The sequence below is a fragment of the Umbelopsis ramanniana genome, assembly GCF_025399195.1.
Source record: "Umbelopsis ramanniana AG unplaced genomic scaffold K450scaffold_6, whole genome shotgun sequence".
Classification (NCBI taxonomy): Eukaryota; Fungi; Mucoromycota; class Umbelopsidomycetes; order Umbelopsidales; family Umbelopsidaceae; genus Umbelopsis; species Umbelopsis ramanniana.
The window spans coordinates 193,162-208,914 of record NW_026252092.1 but is presented as its reverse complement, the minus strand read 5'-3'; the positions used below and the strand labels follow the sequence as shown (position 1 = coordinate 208,914).

Sequence of the window (15,753 nt, the reverse complement as noted above, 5' to 3'; positions counted from 1 at the left end):
AAAATTAGGCAATGAAAATTGCGCCATTGCAGCATCTCGTTTTTTTTTTGTGTATAAGTTGCTCGGAACGTAAACCACATCTTCTCTCTTATTGTCTCCCACCTCTTTTTGTTTAACCAACACTCCTTTGTACATAAGCATTTGTCATCGTACCGACCCAACTTCAACGAAACCGGTACTTTATCAAATACATCATGTCAGTACAAAGTGGACGCCGCTTGGTAACGGGCGAATCAACTTCTGCAGCCGTTGCTGTCGCCCTCAGTGAACAAGTGTACACCACTAAGCGCGTCGCAAGCGAAGCCAACGTTTATGGAACTCAAACTCAAGTTCAAACTGTCAAAGCTGAGAACGACCCTGCTTCCAGCTTTGTTGGCACATTGAATCAGAACAAACTCGGCTCTGCCTTGATTTCATCCGACTCTTTGGTATCCGCCATCCCTCACCTGTATAACATCGCTTCAAGCCAGTCTTCCTTTGTTGTCCATGTGTCTGCTGAGAATGACAAGAAAAAGAACACTTTTGGTGATTTCTCCAATGTTATGGCAGTCAGACAAACTGGTTTCGCTCTCCTCAGCTCTTCCAGTGTTCAAGAGGCTCAAGATTTAGCTGCCATTGCTCATTTGGCATCCATCAAGTCTGCTACTCCCTTCTTGCATTTCTTCGATAGCAGCCGTGTTGCCCATGAACACACTAACATCGAGCAGCTGACAAATCAAACTTTGGCTAACTTGATCTCCAGCGAAGAAGTCGAGGCTTACCGCAACCGCCCCCAGCAATCTAACAATGAATCCACCTATGCTCGTTACAAGCAACGCAAGGCTCAAGATGCCCAGGAGGACCGTGTTGATGTGTACAAGGTGGTTGAAGAATCCATGGTACAATTTGCAAGTGTGACTGGCCGTCACTATTTACCTTTGGAGTACTCTGGTCACCCTGACGCCGAAAATGTTATTGTTGCCATGGGTGCTGGTGCTACCGTTGTCGAGAGCACTCTTCAAGCTCTTCGTGAACAAAGCGCCGATGCAAAGATTGGTGTCCTCAAGGTTCGCCTTTTCAGACCCTGGTCCAACGCTGAACTTATTAAGGTTCTTCCCGCCTCTGTCAAGAACATTGCTGTCTTGGAGCCCTCCCACGATTATACTTCCACCTGGAACCCCGTTTTCTTGGATGTTGCGGCTGCTTATCAAGCTTCTCAAAAGGAGGAGGTTGAGATTGTCAGCGGTCAATATGGTGTTGACGCTACTGATTTCACCCCTGCTATGGTGAATGCTGTTTTCCATCACCTTGCTTCCGGCAACCTTAAGCGCCGATTCGTCCTTGGTGACAGTCTTCCAGTCTCCCACAAGCACGCTATTAACGTCACACCTGAGTCTACCCAACAATTTGTTGTTGTCGGAGATGAAGCTGAGGTTTTATCGGCCTTCGATCAGTTGAAGGACAAGAAGATTCAAGTTTATACCGTCAAGGAGAATGGTGCTTCTGTGTCTCACGTCAGAATCGCTCATGCCAGCACTTCTCCTGTTCCTTCTTTGATCGATCATGCTGATGTTGTCATTTTGCTTAATGCATCTGCTAACGTTCCTGCTGCCATCGCTACTCTCAAGGCCCATGGTCATGTTATTATTAATCAAACTGCTGATGTCAACACTGTGAGCGGAAGTGTCAAGAAGGCTATTGCTGCCAAGAAGGTTAATGTCTATACCACCGATGCCATTGCCCTTCTTAAGTCAAAGGATGTTACAAAGTTCGATGCCTCCAACAAGGTCGATGCTTCCAGCTGGTCTTCTGCTAAGGCTGAGGATGTCAAGTCAGTATCTGCTGCTAAGGCTGCCGTTAAGGAATCCGATGTCCTCGAGACTCCTTATATCAAGATGTTGGACCAAGTCTTCGGTGAGCGTTTGTCTATTGCCAACGGTATCAACGCTGCCTCTGTCTGGTCTCCAGATACTCAGTCTGCCAACGCTTCCAACCCTGAATTCGGTTATGGTAAGATTTTGGCTCAGAACCAACAGCGTGCCAAGTTCTTGGCTGATGTTGAGCAAACCCTGAACAACACTGAATTGCCTGAGGCTCTTCATAAGATTCTCTCTCAATGGCTTCTTGTTGCCAAGAGTGCTGGATCCAAACCCCAACAAGTCACTGATGCTGCCACCGCTGCTGAAACCGTTCTCGAACAATACCAAACCGAAGCTTCTGTTCAAGCCATCATCCGCAACAAGGAATACCTCTTCCCCAAGTCCAACTGGTTGGTTGGCTCTGATTCTTGGAGCTACGATATTGGCCAATCTGGCGTCCATCACGTTATCACCTCTGGCGAGAATGTCAACATGCTTATCGTTGACACTACTCCCTATTCTACTGATACTGAGCGTGAGCAGCGTAAGAAGGACATTGGTCTTTATGCCATGAACTATGGTGCCGCCTATGTCGCCTCAGTCGCTATCTATGCTTCATACACTGGTGTTCTCCACGCTTTGATCGAAGCTGACAAGTATGATGGTCCCTCCATCGTCCTTGCATTCCTTCCTCGTGTTCACAACGCTGCTAACCCTATCGAGATCCTTCAAGAGACCAAGGTTTGCGTCGATAACGGTTCATGGCCTTTGTACAGATGGAACCCTGCCTTGGAGTCTGAGGGCAAAGACCCTTTCGCTCTCGATTCTGAGCGCATCAAGAAGGATTTGGAAGCTTTCCTTGACCGTGAGAACCATCTTTCTGTTCTCGTTGCCCAGCAACCCGACTTAGCCAAGACTCTTGTCAGCTCTGTTGAAGCCGTAAGTTGAGATTGAATATTCTGGATTCATTTCCTAGTGGAATATAAATTAACCGGGGGGGGTTTTTTTTGATATTGAATAGGATGTTAAGAAGCGTCATGAGCAACTTAAGAGCAAGGCTCGTGAAGATTATGCTAGACTTTTGTCAGGTTTGTCCGGAAACGCCAACGGCCCTCCCGTCACCATTCTTTTCGGTTCCGATAACGGCAATGCTGAAGGTTTGGCCAAGAAGCTTGCCACTAAGGGCAAGTCTCGTGGATTGAAGGTCTCCCTGATGGCTATGGACGACTTCGCTGATATCCAAGAACTCGCCAACGTTACCAACGTTGTCCTCATCGTCTCCACTGCTGGTCAAGGAGAGTTCCCATCCAACAGTCGTGAGTTCTGGAAGGCATTGAACAACTTGGCTGTTGGTGATATCGCCTTGCAAGATACCAAGTTCGCTATCTTCGGTCTTGGTGACAGCCATTACTGGCCCCGTGAGGAAGATGCCGTTTACTATAACCGTCCCGGTAAACTCATTGACAGCCGTTTGGAGATGCTAGGTGCTGGCCGACTTGTTGCTGAAATCGGTCTTGGTGACGATCAAGATGCTGATGGTTACGAAACTGGTTTCCAAGCTTGGCAACCCGAGTTGTGGAAGGCTCTTGGTGTCGCTGATGTTGGCACTGATGATGAACCACCAAAGTTGACTGACGATCAAATGAAGATTGACTCCAACTTCTTGCGTGGAACCATTGCTCAAGATCTTGAGGATGAGTCCACTGGTGCCATTTCCGAAATTAACGGAAAGCTCTTGAAGTTCCACGGTTCATATGGTCAAGATGACAGAGATATCCGTGAAGAGCGCAAGAAGCAAGGTTTGGAGAAGGCTTTCAGCTTTATGATCCGTGTTCGTATGCCCGGTGGTGTCTCTACCCCCCAGCAATGGTTGGTTATGGACGAGCTTGCTGAGACTCATGCTAATGGTGCCATCAAGCTTACTACTCGTCAAGCTTTCCAACTTCACGGTATCATCAAGAAGAAGCTCAAGCCCACTATTCGTGGAATCAACCAGTCTCTTCTCAGCACTTTGGCTGCCTGTGGTGATGTTAACCGTAACATCATGATGAACCCCAACCCTCACGTTCCTGAAGTCTATGATGAATTGAACGACTTCGCTAACAAGATGATGGAGCACTTGGCTCCCAAGACCAATGCTTACCACGAAATCTGGTTGGCTGATGAGATGGTTGCTGGCCATGCTGTCCAAGACTTTGAGCCCCTCTATGGTCCCACTTACTTGCCACGCAAGTTCAAGATTGTCATTGCTGTTCCTCCTAACAACGATGTCGATATCTTTGCCCACGATCTTGGTTTCATTGCTATCATCAATGATGACAAGACTCTTGCTGGTTTCAACGTCACCGTCGGTGGTGGTATGGGTATGACTCACGGAAACAAGAAGACTTATCCTCGTCCTGCTTCCGTCATTGGTTTCTGTACTGTTGACCAGGCTGTCGATGTTGCCGAAAAGGTGATGACCACTCAACGTGACTATGGTGATCGTACCAACCGTAAGCATGCTCGTATGAAGTACACCATCGATGACCGTGGTCTCGATTGGTTCAAGGGTGAAGTCGAGTCTCGTCTTGGCTACAAGCTTGGTGCTGAACGCCATTATGAATTCACTGATAACGCTGATCGATATGGCTGGACTAAGGGCTTGGGTGACAAGTGGCACTTTGGTATGTTCATCGAGAACGGTAAGGTCAAGGACTGGCCCGATCTCCAAATCAAGACTGGTCTTCGCGAACTTGCCAAATGGCACAAGGGAGACTTCCGTCTGACCCCTAACCAACATCTTGTCATCGGTAACGTCCCTGAAGCTGATCTTGAACGTACCAAGGCTCATTTGGCCAAGTATAAGCTCGACAACTTGAGCTTCAGCTCATTGCGTTTGAACGCTATGGCTTGTGTTGCTTTGCCCACTTGTGGTCTTGCCATGGCTGAATCCGAGCGTTACCTCCCCACCTTGGTTGGACTTTTGGAAAGCACCATTGAAGAATCTGGTCTTCGTGAAGATGCTATCACGATACGTATGACTGGTTGTCCTAACGGTTGTGCTCGACCATACCTTGCAGAAATTGCTTTCGTCGGTAAGGCGCCTGGAGCGTATAATGTATACCTTGGAGGTGGCCACAAGGGAGAGCGTTTGAACAAGTTGTACAAGGAGAGCTTGAAGGAAGAAGAAATTCTTGCTGAGATCAAGCCTATCATCAAGCGATTTGCTCTTGAACGTACCCCTGGCGAACATTTCGGCGACTGGGTCATTCGTGCTGGATACGTCAAGAAGACCATTACTGGAACAGATTTCCATGAATTGTAAATCCAAAAAAGTAATACTCCAAAACTCATCATTTAACTAGACATTTTTGTTTTCTTCTTTTCCAATACCGTTACATAGTTTTTCTTTCAGGCTTTCCCATCATTATTAAAGATGATTTATACATTAATATGCTTATGTGGTTCCAAGTGAGATGTTGTGAGATTTAGGCGTAGTAAATTGAGAAATAATGAACTGTTAGCTACGCTGTTTTCAAGGACTTGCAGAGATTGGAGATTCTGATCACCTTGAAAATTTAACCCACGGGCAATTTTTCGGTACTTCCACACAGGATTCCTTACTTCGACATCACTCCAAAATTATGGTGCCATCTCTCAGGAACCGCCAGAAAAAGAATGAGGAAGCAGTTGAAAGTGCCTCCCATACAGAAAATTCTATTGTAAGTAGAAATATGTTCGGTTGACAGTGGATATTGAAGCTGACGTTTTGAAACGGAAAGGTGAAGTCCAAGCGCGCACCTGTCTCAAAGGAACCGAAATCTCGAAAGAAAGTGAAGAAAGAGGAATCAAAAGACAATACAGAAAAAAATGAGGAGGAAGTCGAAAACGAAACCGAATCAGAGAAGAAAACGAAGACAAAGACTAGTATCAAACATGAGGCATCGGCCGACGGACCAGTCAAGAAGGTGAGAAAAGGCAATTGTTGCTACACAAGCGTGTCGCAGTATCCACTAAATCTTTCTCAGATTGATAAAGAGTACCAGCATTGGCTAATGAAAGCAGAACCAGATAGTCGAGTGGTGAAAGATAAGGATGTCAAGTTCAGGTAGGCATAGTCTCATCTGAACTGTCATTCTAGCCAAAAATCAGTGATGATAATACCCGACATCACAAAACAGCATAGATGATCTCAAGGCGATGCCAAAAAGGTGCATTTATTATATGATTGCTAAATTCTAGAGAAAGCAGCTTTCTCACCCAACTTCTTTTCACTTAGTACCTCGCAATGGGACGGCGTGGTCAGTAGCTGCGCGTCAAAACTTTGAGAACCTTTCATATTGTAGGAATGCTAAATTTTCACTTAACTTGCAGCGTAACTTTGAGGCCAGGAACATGATGAGGGACAGGATGAAAGTTGGTCATAAGGTAGGTTGATACCTCTGGGATAGATTATACTAGCTTCGTGATGTTCCAACCAGATGATCGCTAGGTATTATTTTATCACTCCAATTGTAAACAGCCTGGAGTAGCTGGAATAGCAGAGGTGAGTTGAGAATGCCAAACCGCGTTGAGATAAACTCGCAAATTTACTTAGTATATTCAAACAATGTAGATCGTAAAGGAAGGCTATGTAGATTGTAAGTATTGTGAACTACGATAGGGAACTTATCCACCTTGAATGCTGAGCTTCTATGCCTTTCAATGACATAGACACTGCCTTCGATCCAAAGCATCCTTACTTTGATCCCAAATCGGAAGAATCAAACCCCAAGTGGTACATGGTATGTAATTTCGTTCTACTAATAATCAATCTCACCACTTGACTTATTCAATCATGCCAAAGGTGGATGTCAAATTCGTTCGAAAACTCAATAGGTTGATTCCTCTCAAAGAACTTCAATCCTACAAGGAGCTGAGTGACATGGTGTTGATCAGGCGTGGGCGTCTTTCAGTGCAACCAGTCAGTAAAGAAGAGTACGATTTCATCTTGAGTGTGGAGAACAAAGATGATGACTAGGCAGAGTGATGGCCACACAAGACGATTTCTATTCTATTTTTCGCGAGCTTCCATCCGTCTCCATTACCTCTTTATTGTTACATCTGCTAAAATTGGATGTCATTCATAGCGATTTGGCTGTATCTCGAGCCTTGATGGCAAGGATAATGGTCCATAAAATAATATGTAAAGTAGCGGTTTTATTATTATTTTTTGTTTGCCGTCTTTTTCTCTGAACTATTGGCTCCTGGAGCATTGTCAGAAGATGTTTGGCTAACATTTTGCGATGTTTTGAAAGATATGACATTGTTTTGTTCCGTAATAATGGCATCTTCCGCTAACTGAAGGATTAAGTGCGGTCAAGGAATGCATTAATATGTTGAGTCGATTCATAATGTGTATATTCCCTCTTTCTAGCACATTACCTTTATACCTCCCACTGTTTCAGCATAAAGGTAATACTTGTCTAATTCTGGATGGACAATTTTTGCAAACTCTCGAACGGTAGTTCCTGGCCAAATCAGAATACAGTCTCTAAAGGCGCCGCCCTTGTTAATGCCGCTGAATTGATAGGTGTAAGTTAACGTGAGATCGAGTAATTTAGTCGAGGTACATCGACACCAGACACTTACGTTCCGCTCGAGAAGTTTGTTATGCTCTTTACGGGATATGCAGGTATGACACCTAGCATATCGACTGCTCGCTTGAGCACCTCATGAACACCGGTTGAGCCATAACGGTACAGAACAAGATCTACCAGAGATGGCATTAGCGGCTATTAAGATTTCATTTCCTCAATCACTATTGTAAATTTCCTCACCTTGGACCTTCTCGATACGCCTGTTGTTATGTATAAACGGATATAGAAATAAAATGAAATGGTGAGCAAAACATTGAATGCTAGCTTACTCCATTCGCGGTAGAACACGGCCTTACGTCCTCAGTTTATCGTCTAACGGCTTTAGATCAGAGTCCGGCTATTATCAAATGAATGGTCAGTGCAACCAAAATATGAACAGCGAACAGCATCAAATGCTCACCAAATCATCCTTTGTGTCAACGATATCTGTTCCTTCCTGGTAATTTAGATATCTTTTCTTGTGCATGTCTCGAAGGAAGGCTTCGGCCAGAGCACTTGTTAAGACCAGAGTATTCTGTTTGATACACAGTTAGCACTTTGCATTCAAGTAATGTCTATTCCCAGGGTTGAACATTTTCAGTGGCGCGCCATACTTACAGGATCGTATTTACGCATAATTTTAGTGATGTTTTTATCTGCGTCTGTCATATCTATTTTGTTTAAAGCGACAACAGTTGGAAATCGCTCGTCCAAGAATCCGTCTACAACCTTTCCTATCATTGCATCATCCCACGTTTCTAAAGGATCTTTGATGCCAAGCTTATCCATAAACTTTGCCACAACAGAAATCGTAGATCCGTAACCTATATGGTACTTTAGTCAATGGCTTTTGGATGTAGAGCTTCGCAAGGTCGTAACGTTCTTGTTTACCTGAAAATTGTGCCTGCAGTGTCTCTATAGATGTTGATTCTAGAAATAATTATTAGCTCTCAGATGATTATATGCCGACATATTAGTATTGCGACAACATGTTATACTTGCTTGTTGCAGTGTGTCTTCTAACGATGTTGGGCCACTTTTTTAGCAAATTATTGAGAACCCAGCTGTGAATCTCGCTTCGCAGCCAATCTATATCATTAATGGGGTCGTAGCCCTGTGTAACTTTTCCACTAGCATCGGTAGTTCCGCTGACATCAACGACGTGAATCAAAGCATTTGCGTGGCGCAGATCGTCGAGAAATTGATTTCCTAGGCCCTGACCTTCGGATGCACCAGGTACTAAGCCTGCTACATCCAACATTTGCACAGGGACATTCCTAATACCATTTTCGCAAGTTCCTATAATTTTTTTTAAACCAGTTCAAGCTGCTATTCGATTTCATTTGGATAATTGTCACAGAAGTAAGGTGCTTACCATGTCGAGGTTTACACTGACTCTCCTTGCCATACTTTTTGCACGGACAGTCGATGGGCATGTAAGCAACACCTTGATTTGGTTTGATAGTTGTGAAGGGATAGTTGCCTACATTAATTGTGTTTTAATTGGTTGGAAAGTTGTAGGATTTAGATTCGTCCCAGTCGAACGATTTACTTACCGACTTTTGCAGTTGCATCGGTAACTAATTTTGAGCGATTCCAGGTCAGTTAGCTATTTTGTAGACATATCAGCGAAGAAAGTGATCAAACCTGAGTTCAGAAAGGACGATTTGCCAGCAGAAGGCTTGCCAACACAGGCAAGCAATACTTCTTTGACCATGGCAGAAACAAAAAAGTAAATTCAAAGATCTAAACGTCGGAGAAGTATCTTCGGAGAACTGATACGTTTTAGCGTACTTATAAACCAGCAAGAGCAGACGATTTCTTGTGGTGAACTGTTATAGTTGTAGATCCCGATATTGTCTGAGGGTTGAAATCGTTGCTATATGAAGTATCCTGAGTGGTGGTAAGAATGACCGAAACTGCAAAAATAAAAGTGAGGTCGGGCAGCTTCTATAACTTCTCCGTAACTTTCTTACCTTCGCACCTAAACTAAGTGCGGACTGTTCTTGGTCGCAGTCGACGCACACTACACCTATTTCGATACCATTATTGTTCACTTTTAGTTGAGCACTCTTTTATAACCAATGTCAGCCGTCGCAGCTCATGGACATCAAGCGACGGCTGCCTCCTCCTCCCCCTCGCCAAACCAGACGCCGGAGTACATTACACCGCCCGTTCCGAGCGATTCACATTTGTGGTATGGTGGTGCTCACCAACAAGGATTGCGTAGTACTTTGACCAATGAACCTGAGCACATTAACGTATACCATCATGAAATTGGCAACCAAACAACAGACATCACTCTGTTTACAGCGTCCATGACTGGGAACCTCGCAGTGTTACAAGAACTATTAAGGACACATGACCCCAATATCACACAACCGTCCACTGGCTTATCTGCACTTCATTATGCAAGCTCAAGAGGTCACATTCAGTTGGTGAATTATTTGCTGGACGACGCTGGCGCCACTGTCGATCTGGAGGATAGGGAAGGAGAGGCATGTGTTTAATATATTGAATTTACTTTTCCTCAATTCACTCTTTCTAATATGCTTAATTTTTCAGACAGCACTGTTGAAAGCTGCATATAATGGACATACCGACATTGTTGAGGCGCTTATTGAAAAGCATGATGCTAATGTTTCGCATCAAGACAAGGATGGCTGGTCAGCGCTTCATAATGCATGTTCATCCAACCAGCCAAGTATAGCGTCAATACTATTGGACCATTATGCAGATATCAATATTATCAGTAAGATGGGCCACACACCTCTCAGTAAGTTAAATATCTCCTTTATCAAAGATTGGCAAGCACCGGGCTAATATCATTGCAGTCAATGCTGCGGCGAAAGGAAGCATTAACATGGTCAAGTTCCTGCTGGAAAATGATGCTAATCCGTTGATGAGGAATAAGTTTGGAGAGACAGCTTATGATGCAGCCGCTGCTTCAGCATACCCATATGTCTGCGAACTACTGGAAGAGGCGGAGAAAGAGTGGTGGACTGGTAGACATCGAAGCACAAATGGTGCTATCATTGATGTTAGCGAAATTACTGAAAACGCTGAGTATGAACCCCTCAAATTTCATGTAACCATCCCTATCATGCTCTACGAGAACCAAAGGGCCCAATCTTCATTCATCGGCCTAACGAGGCCTGACTTTTCGGCCTCAGCATTGCTAAAGCATGAATCACCATGGACCAGCTATCCTGGTAACGAGCCAACTCATAAACAGTTTGTGCAGCTACCACCTTTGTCATACAATCCTGGAGGCTTAAACCAAAGTACTTGGTTTTGGCTGAGCGACTGGCATGTGGACCAATCGCACCCTCTGGTGGACGCCATTACTGGCTGGCAATACAGCAAGTCCTTTGATACCCCGGATGAACAGTGGCTACGACACCAACCTGCTTCAGGAACAAATTGGGTCCGAAGAAGACGTTGGTTTCGAGTGATGAAGAAAAGAGTTGATGTGGAAGGCGCTATGCAACCGGAGACTGTAGAGAACGATTACCTAATGACCGCAGAATCAATATTTGGAACCACCAATAACGAAAATGACACAGAGGACTTTAGTAGAGAATGGAGGATACACATTTATAATCAGGCGATAAGAACACTGATCGATGGTGTCAAAGGTAAAATGAGCGAACCACTAGAGCGGTGAACCCTATTTTCCATCCAGCTGATGTCTAATGCCTCTCCATTAGATGACCAGGATACGGAAAGGCGGATTAAAGCGCTACAGCTGATGCAAACATACATTCAAAACGCAGAATTACTAGGATATGCATTTGAAGACGTAACTGAAATGCAGTTTAATCAAGAGACTTCAACCTCGGTCTCCCCGCTGAACCAATCCCCTTTTCAGCACTCTAATCCATCCCCCACCACCATTACGCCATTAAGAACTACATCGGCCGTATTCCACACCCCGTTGGTAGCGCCAACAATGTCTTCCGTTGCCGAAACAAGCCAATTAGAAGCAAGATACAACTTGTTGGAAAATTTGGAACGCTCATATACCCCGAATAATAGTCAGGGACGACCCCATCGCCGGTCTAGGCACAACAGTCAAAACACATTGACCGAAAGGGCGCCTTCTCTTAGCAGAGCAAGCTCATACCTCTCACAATCGAGTACGATGAGTCGACCTACGAATGCCTGGGAAAAAGATGAAAACGCTACGGACTGCAGGCGATGCGGTAGATACTTTAGTCTGCTGTTACGGAGACATCATTGCAGGTAAATACTTGGTGGATTCTGAATCATTGCATGCTATTAGTGTACTGATCTTTACATGGTTTCAGAATGTGCGGTTTGGTAGTTTGTGATCGGTGTTCCATGAATCGTGCACTGCTCACTGCAGATCAAATTGTTCATGACCCGAGCATTTCTTCGGAACAAAGGGGAGTGGTAGCTTCGATGCCCCAGAGGCTATGTGACAGTTGTAGCGTCGAGCTGCACACCCCTCGCAACCGGCCTTCCATTAGTAGTGTCAGTCTACCACCTAGCTTGCGGAGGTCGATGAGCGCTCAAAGCGTTATGAACGAATGTCCTGTATGCGGAAGAAGGCTGTCCTCTGTCGGGAGCTCCAAAGGCGACCAAGAGCGTCATGTACAAGATTGTTTGAACGCGGAAAACCCAGTAGTGCAAAGAGTCAAATATGTTTGTAAGTAGGGAGACCTGTTATGAAGCCTATGTCCGTTGATCTATTTCATGCTCATAATGTGGTACCGATTTATTCCTAGTGTATCGTTTGAAAGATGATTCAGCATTGATTGGACAAGAATGTACGATTTGCTTTGAAGACTTTACTGAAGGTAAGGAGCAGCTCTTTAGTATTGCACTTATTTTTGCCCTCTGTCTAAAAATACATTCATAGGCGATACGGTTGCAAGACTTAATTGTCTTTGCTCATATCATCGCCATTGTATACACGATTGGTTTCGAAGAGGGAAAGGATGCCCTGTCCACTCTGCTGATTGATTGAACCTTGTAATGTAGTAACAGGAATAAAACCAAACAGTTCACAACCGTATTTGAACCTTTTCAAACTTTTATTTATGCACACAGTCTAGAAACTGACACTATCAATCATAGTTCCCAACGCCATAACTAGATTGGTACTCATTACATTTTCCACACTCTCCTCTAAATGACGCTTTGGATCTTGTTTACCGACGTGTCGTGTCTTGAGCTGTTCTGCTGTCATTGTTGATTCCTCCTGCACTGACTTATTGTAAGCTTCCGCCAGCGTAAGCATCTGCGATACGCTCTTTTCATTGATCTCTGTGTGATCTGTGAAGTTTGGAAGAGTAAGGCCGTGGGTCCAGTTCTTCTTGTGAAGATTCAAAAGCATCTTCTCCTCCAATTCGTTTTTACGGTAGTTTATAGCAATAGAGTAGTAGTGGCGGTTGAGGCCGTGGATGAGAGCTTGAATTGATGGCTTATTCAAGTGACCGATATTTGAAGTTGTTTGTCGTGGCTCTTGTCCAAGCATGACAGTTTGTGGGTTGATCAATCGGAAAGCATCAATGACGACCTTTCCTTTAACAGACTGGATGGGATCGACGACGACTGCTACTGCTCTCTGGTTCAACTGTTCGAAACTCTATAATGTGATGGAAATGGTCAGCAACCTTGTCCATACTCTCCACTATGCTGCCCTCTTCACTTTAATGCAAGCATACCTGTTGTGTATTGATATCAACGCTGGACAACCAGCATCCGAAACCTGGATGTGAGTGATACCAGCCAACTACCATCTCTGGTCTATGTCCAAAAGAACTATTAGTAAGCGTCACCATAACATATTGAGAGTTTCGATTATTAACATGTACCTTCCGGTCTGCTTTAACATATCTAACATTTTTGTCTGGAATACGGGATCAACTGCTTCGACAGATACACCGGTACCGCTTTGAGGCATGGCAAAAACGTCAATGACGCGGACTGTGTAGTCGTCAACAAACTCTCCAAGCATCAAACCCATAACTTCCATTGGAACACCTGCTCGACCTGTAAATCGGTTCATGGAACGCAACGTTAGATCTTGGACACATTTTGATATATACATTCAATAAATCTCGCCGACTAACCATGCTTGAGCATCTGTAAGAAGATATATGTGAGTCATTGTGTCAATGGGAGCGTCTCGGCTTGTGGTTAACAAATATGCACAAGTACCTTTAATAAAGCCAGTGATGAGATATAAACCATTTCAGCATTGTCTACGGTGGGGGTGTCCATTCCAGGTTGCATTCCCTGACCAATGCCTGCTGCGGATCCGAAAAGGCGCTGAAGTCGTTCCATTATGTACTATTTGCAGATATATGTGGGTTGAGGTATCGAAAGACGTTCGCTCCGTTGGACCTGAAGGTTAAAGCTGATGACGTGTGGCGGACGCGTCTGAGCGAGTACGAAACGTCACGCTCATTTACATGATGAAATTCAACATTTTAAAAATTTGTGGCAATCTCTTTACCGTGTAGGAAAGCCGTTGATGCGCCAGGCACTGAAAACGCGAGAGCACCATCGCAATGAGTACGTTTTTACTAGTCGATGATGGATTTAATTGCTGGCAGTAATGCCGTGACATACACTCGGGTGCCCTTAGTATCGAACAACGCCAGCTATTAGATTACTAAATAATGTATCATCTATTGGTTTCAAATTGCCTATCACATCAATTAAAGGTGAATGGACACATTATATCATCTCAAGCCCTTTTGAATCAGTATCAAGGCCATATAGTATGCTTCTTCTACTTTAATAAAGTAGGATCAACCTACCTGACAGCCAACCCGAACAAAAAAACGCAACAGAGTCCGACCGACTGGATTTTTGAGTGCATTGTCTTTCGTTGCACGTTAAAACAAGGTTATCAAGACTTGGTCTATTATTCCTTGTTGTTCACCTGTCATTTATCATGGAAGTAGAGGATCTGACGTCTGTCGAATGGAGAGACACTGGATGGCTAGAGGTAGGCTATGTAATCTTTGTGAATGTGAACTCATCGCGAGCTGAAAGTAACCAGACACCATGTTGCAGAGATTCGGTGGATTCCACAACCGACAAATGGTTCTTGATTACTTTGCCATGTCCCCATTCTGGGATAGACAGAGCAATAATCAAGTTCTTTCTATGCAAACGCAATTCAACGATTTGAGACAAGCCGATTCTACAGAGGAAGCGCTTCGGTCTGTGTTGACAGTTATACGTTATCGACTTCACTCAAAGCGGAAACTCATGCTTTTCATTTAATAGGAAAATGACTGGTGTTGAGTTTGCAGTTGTTCATGAGCAGCCTCCCGTCTATGTTATACAAAAACAATATCGAAGAGGTCCATCGCCAAATGATGGTAAGTGGCTCTATATCAAAGGATGACCGGAAAACGTATTACTCAAGCTTGGACAATACGTTTATATAGTCACACCAATCGCAACATATTATATAACTGGTGCAAATGTGTATCAATCGCCAACAGTGTATTCAGTGATTGCAAATAGGCTGTTGACCAGTCTATTCCATGTAAATAGCGCGTTTCAAGATGCACAGAGTATGATGGAATACTTCCCTGCAAAGGGATATGGATGGAAAACGGCAGGTGCATTGAGCAACGCACAGAAGCAAGGAAAAGGTGGTAAAGCTGCTTCTTCGCAAGGCTATCTTAAGGCGCAAGAAACTCAAGAGTTTCGAGGTTGGATGGAAAAGGCGATTGATACCAGTGCGATGAGAGTTTTACAGAAGGAGGCTACATCGCAGACAGCTGAAGGTGGCGTTACAGCGGGTGGGAAAGGTCTGGACAAGCAAGGGTCGCAAATGAGCTCACAATCATCACAGCAAGGTAGATAATGGTATTTTACAACGCTAGTGCATTTGGGACTGCATTAACCTTTGATGTATTTTTGGTCTTTTGTATAGATCTATCCAAAACTAAACGACAACGGCGCAAACAAGAGGATGTTGCTGCTCATGCCAAAAAGAAGAAAAAGGCTGCCAAATGATCAATGGGATGGTGTGTACACAATGGGTCACAGTTTGTCAATACAGTAACCAGTACGAACAAACATGATGACAAGGCATGCTCGTCCATTGTAGAACTTAAATTATGGACCACCCTCTTGTAATATAATAAACGCATAAATCTGTATAAGCTTCCTACTGCTAAGGGGATAGGTAGTACATACACACACCTTCTTGTCCTCCTTATAACCAAGCTTTTCACGTTTAGTCCTTGATAAGTTCACTCACCCTTTGTTTATACTTAAGGGATTGAGTGGGGAGTTATAGCCGCACACTTTCACAAAGT

At 44.2% G+C, this 15,753-nt stretch overlaps 6 protein-coding genes across 6 annotated transcripts; 4 read left to right on the top strand and 2 right to left on the bottom strand.

Annotated features, from left to right (window-relative positions):
• The first annotated feature begins 46 nt into the window (after nt 1-46).
• On the top strand, nt 47-5,274 carry K450DRAFT_224309 (uncharacterized protein). Its single transcript, XM_051586191.1, has 2 exons — nt 47-2,777; nt 2,860-5,274. Exons 1-2 carry the CDS (start codon nt 195-197, stop codon nt 5,143-5,145), a joined length of 4,869 nt encoding a protein of 1,622 aa, XP_051448121.1. The 5' UTR covers nt 47-194; the 3' UTR covers nt 5,146-5,274.
• A 190-nt stretch (nt 5,275-5,464) lies between these two features.
• Nucleotides 5,465-6,840, top strand: K450DRAFT_196314 (uncharacterized protein; the record flags this gene model as incomplete). The annotated part of the gene is made up of 9 exons (XM_051584523.1): nt 5,465-5,542; nt 5,603-5,788; nt 5,849-5,928; nt 6,100-6,121; nt 6,195-6,248; nt 6,343-6,366; nt 6,436-6,460; nt 6,534-6,604; nt 6,667-6,840. 9 exons carry the CDS (start codon nt 5,465-5,467, stop codon nt 6,838-6,840), a joined length of 714 nt encoding a protein of 237 aa, XP_051448120.1.
• A 92-nt stretch (nt 6,841-6,932) lies between these two features.
• K450DRAFT_224290 (uncharacterized protein) lies at nt 6,933-9,310 on the bottom strand. Its single transcript, XM_051586190.1, has 12 exons — nt 9,086-9,310; nt 8,995-9,018; nt 8,814-8,921; nt 8,441-8,737; nt 8,330-8,368; nt 8,057-8,262; nt 7,860-7,973; nt 7,756-7,796; nt 7,640-7,659; nt 7,452-7,572; nt 7,245-7,380; nt 6,933-7,160 (listed from the first exon to the last, which is right to left on the bottom strand). Exons 1-12 carry the CDS (start codon nt 9,153-9,155, stop codon nt 7,026-7,028), a joined length of 1,311 nt encoding a protein of 436 aa, XP_051448119.1. The 5' UTR covers nt 9,156-9,310; the 3' UTR covers nt 6,933-7,025.
• A 75-nt stretch (nt 9,311-9,385) lies between these two features.
• K450DRAFT_224287 (uncharacterized protein) lies at nt 9,386-10,106 on the top strand. Its single transcript, XM_051586189.1, has 2 exons — nt 9,386-9,936; nt 10,008-10,106. Exons 1-2 carry the CDS (start codon nt 9,523-9,525, stop codon nt 10,014-10,016), a joined length of 423 nt encoding a protein of 140 aa, XP_051448118.1. The 5' UTR covers nt 9,386-9,522; the 3' UTR covers nt 10,017-10,106.
• Nucleotides 10,107-12,133: 2,027 nt separating this feature from the next.
• Nucleotides 12,134-13,825, bottom strand: K450DRAFT_224279 (uncharacterized protein). The gene is made up of 5 exons (XM_051586188.1): nt 13,628-13,825; nt 13,540-13,552; nt 13,282-13,459; nt 13,132-13,213; nt 12,134-13,052 (listed from the first exon to the last, which is right to left on the bottom strand). The coding sequence occupies exons 1-5, from the start codon at nt 13,751-13,753 to the stop codon at nt 12,516-12,518; spliced, it is 936 nt and encodes a 311-aa protein (XP_051448117.1). The 5' UTR covers nt 13,754-13,825; the 3' UTR covers nt 12,134-12,515.
• A 469-nt stretch (nt 13,826-14,294) lies between these two features.
• Nucleotides 14,295-15,650, top strand: K450DRAFT_224273 (uncharacterized protein). The gene is made up of 5 exons (XM_051586187.1): nt 14,295-14,423; nt 14,492-14,640; nt 14,708-14,802; nt 14,872-15,288; nt 15,366-15,650. The coding sequence occupies exons 1-5, from the start codon at nt 14,370-14,372 to the stop codon at nt 15,446-15,448; spliced, it is 798 nt and encodes a 265-aa protein (XP_051448116.1). The 5' UTR covers nt 14,295-14,369; the 3' UTR covers nt 15,449-15,650.
• The last annotated feature ends 103 nt before the right edge of the window (nt 15,651-15,753 follow it).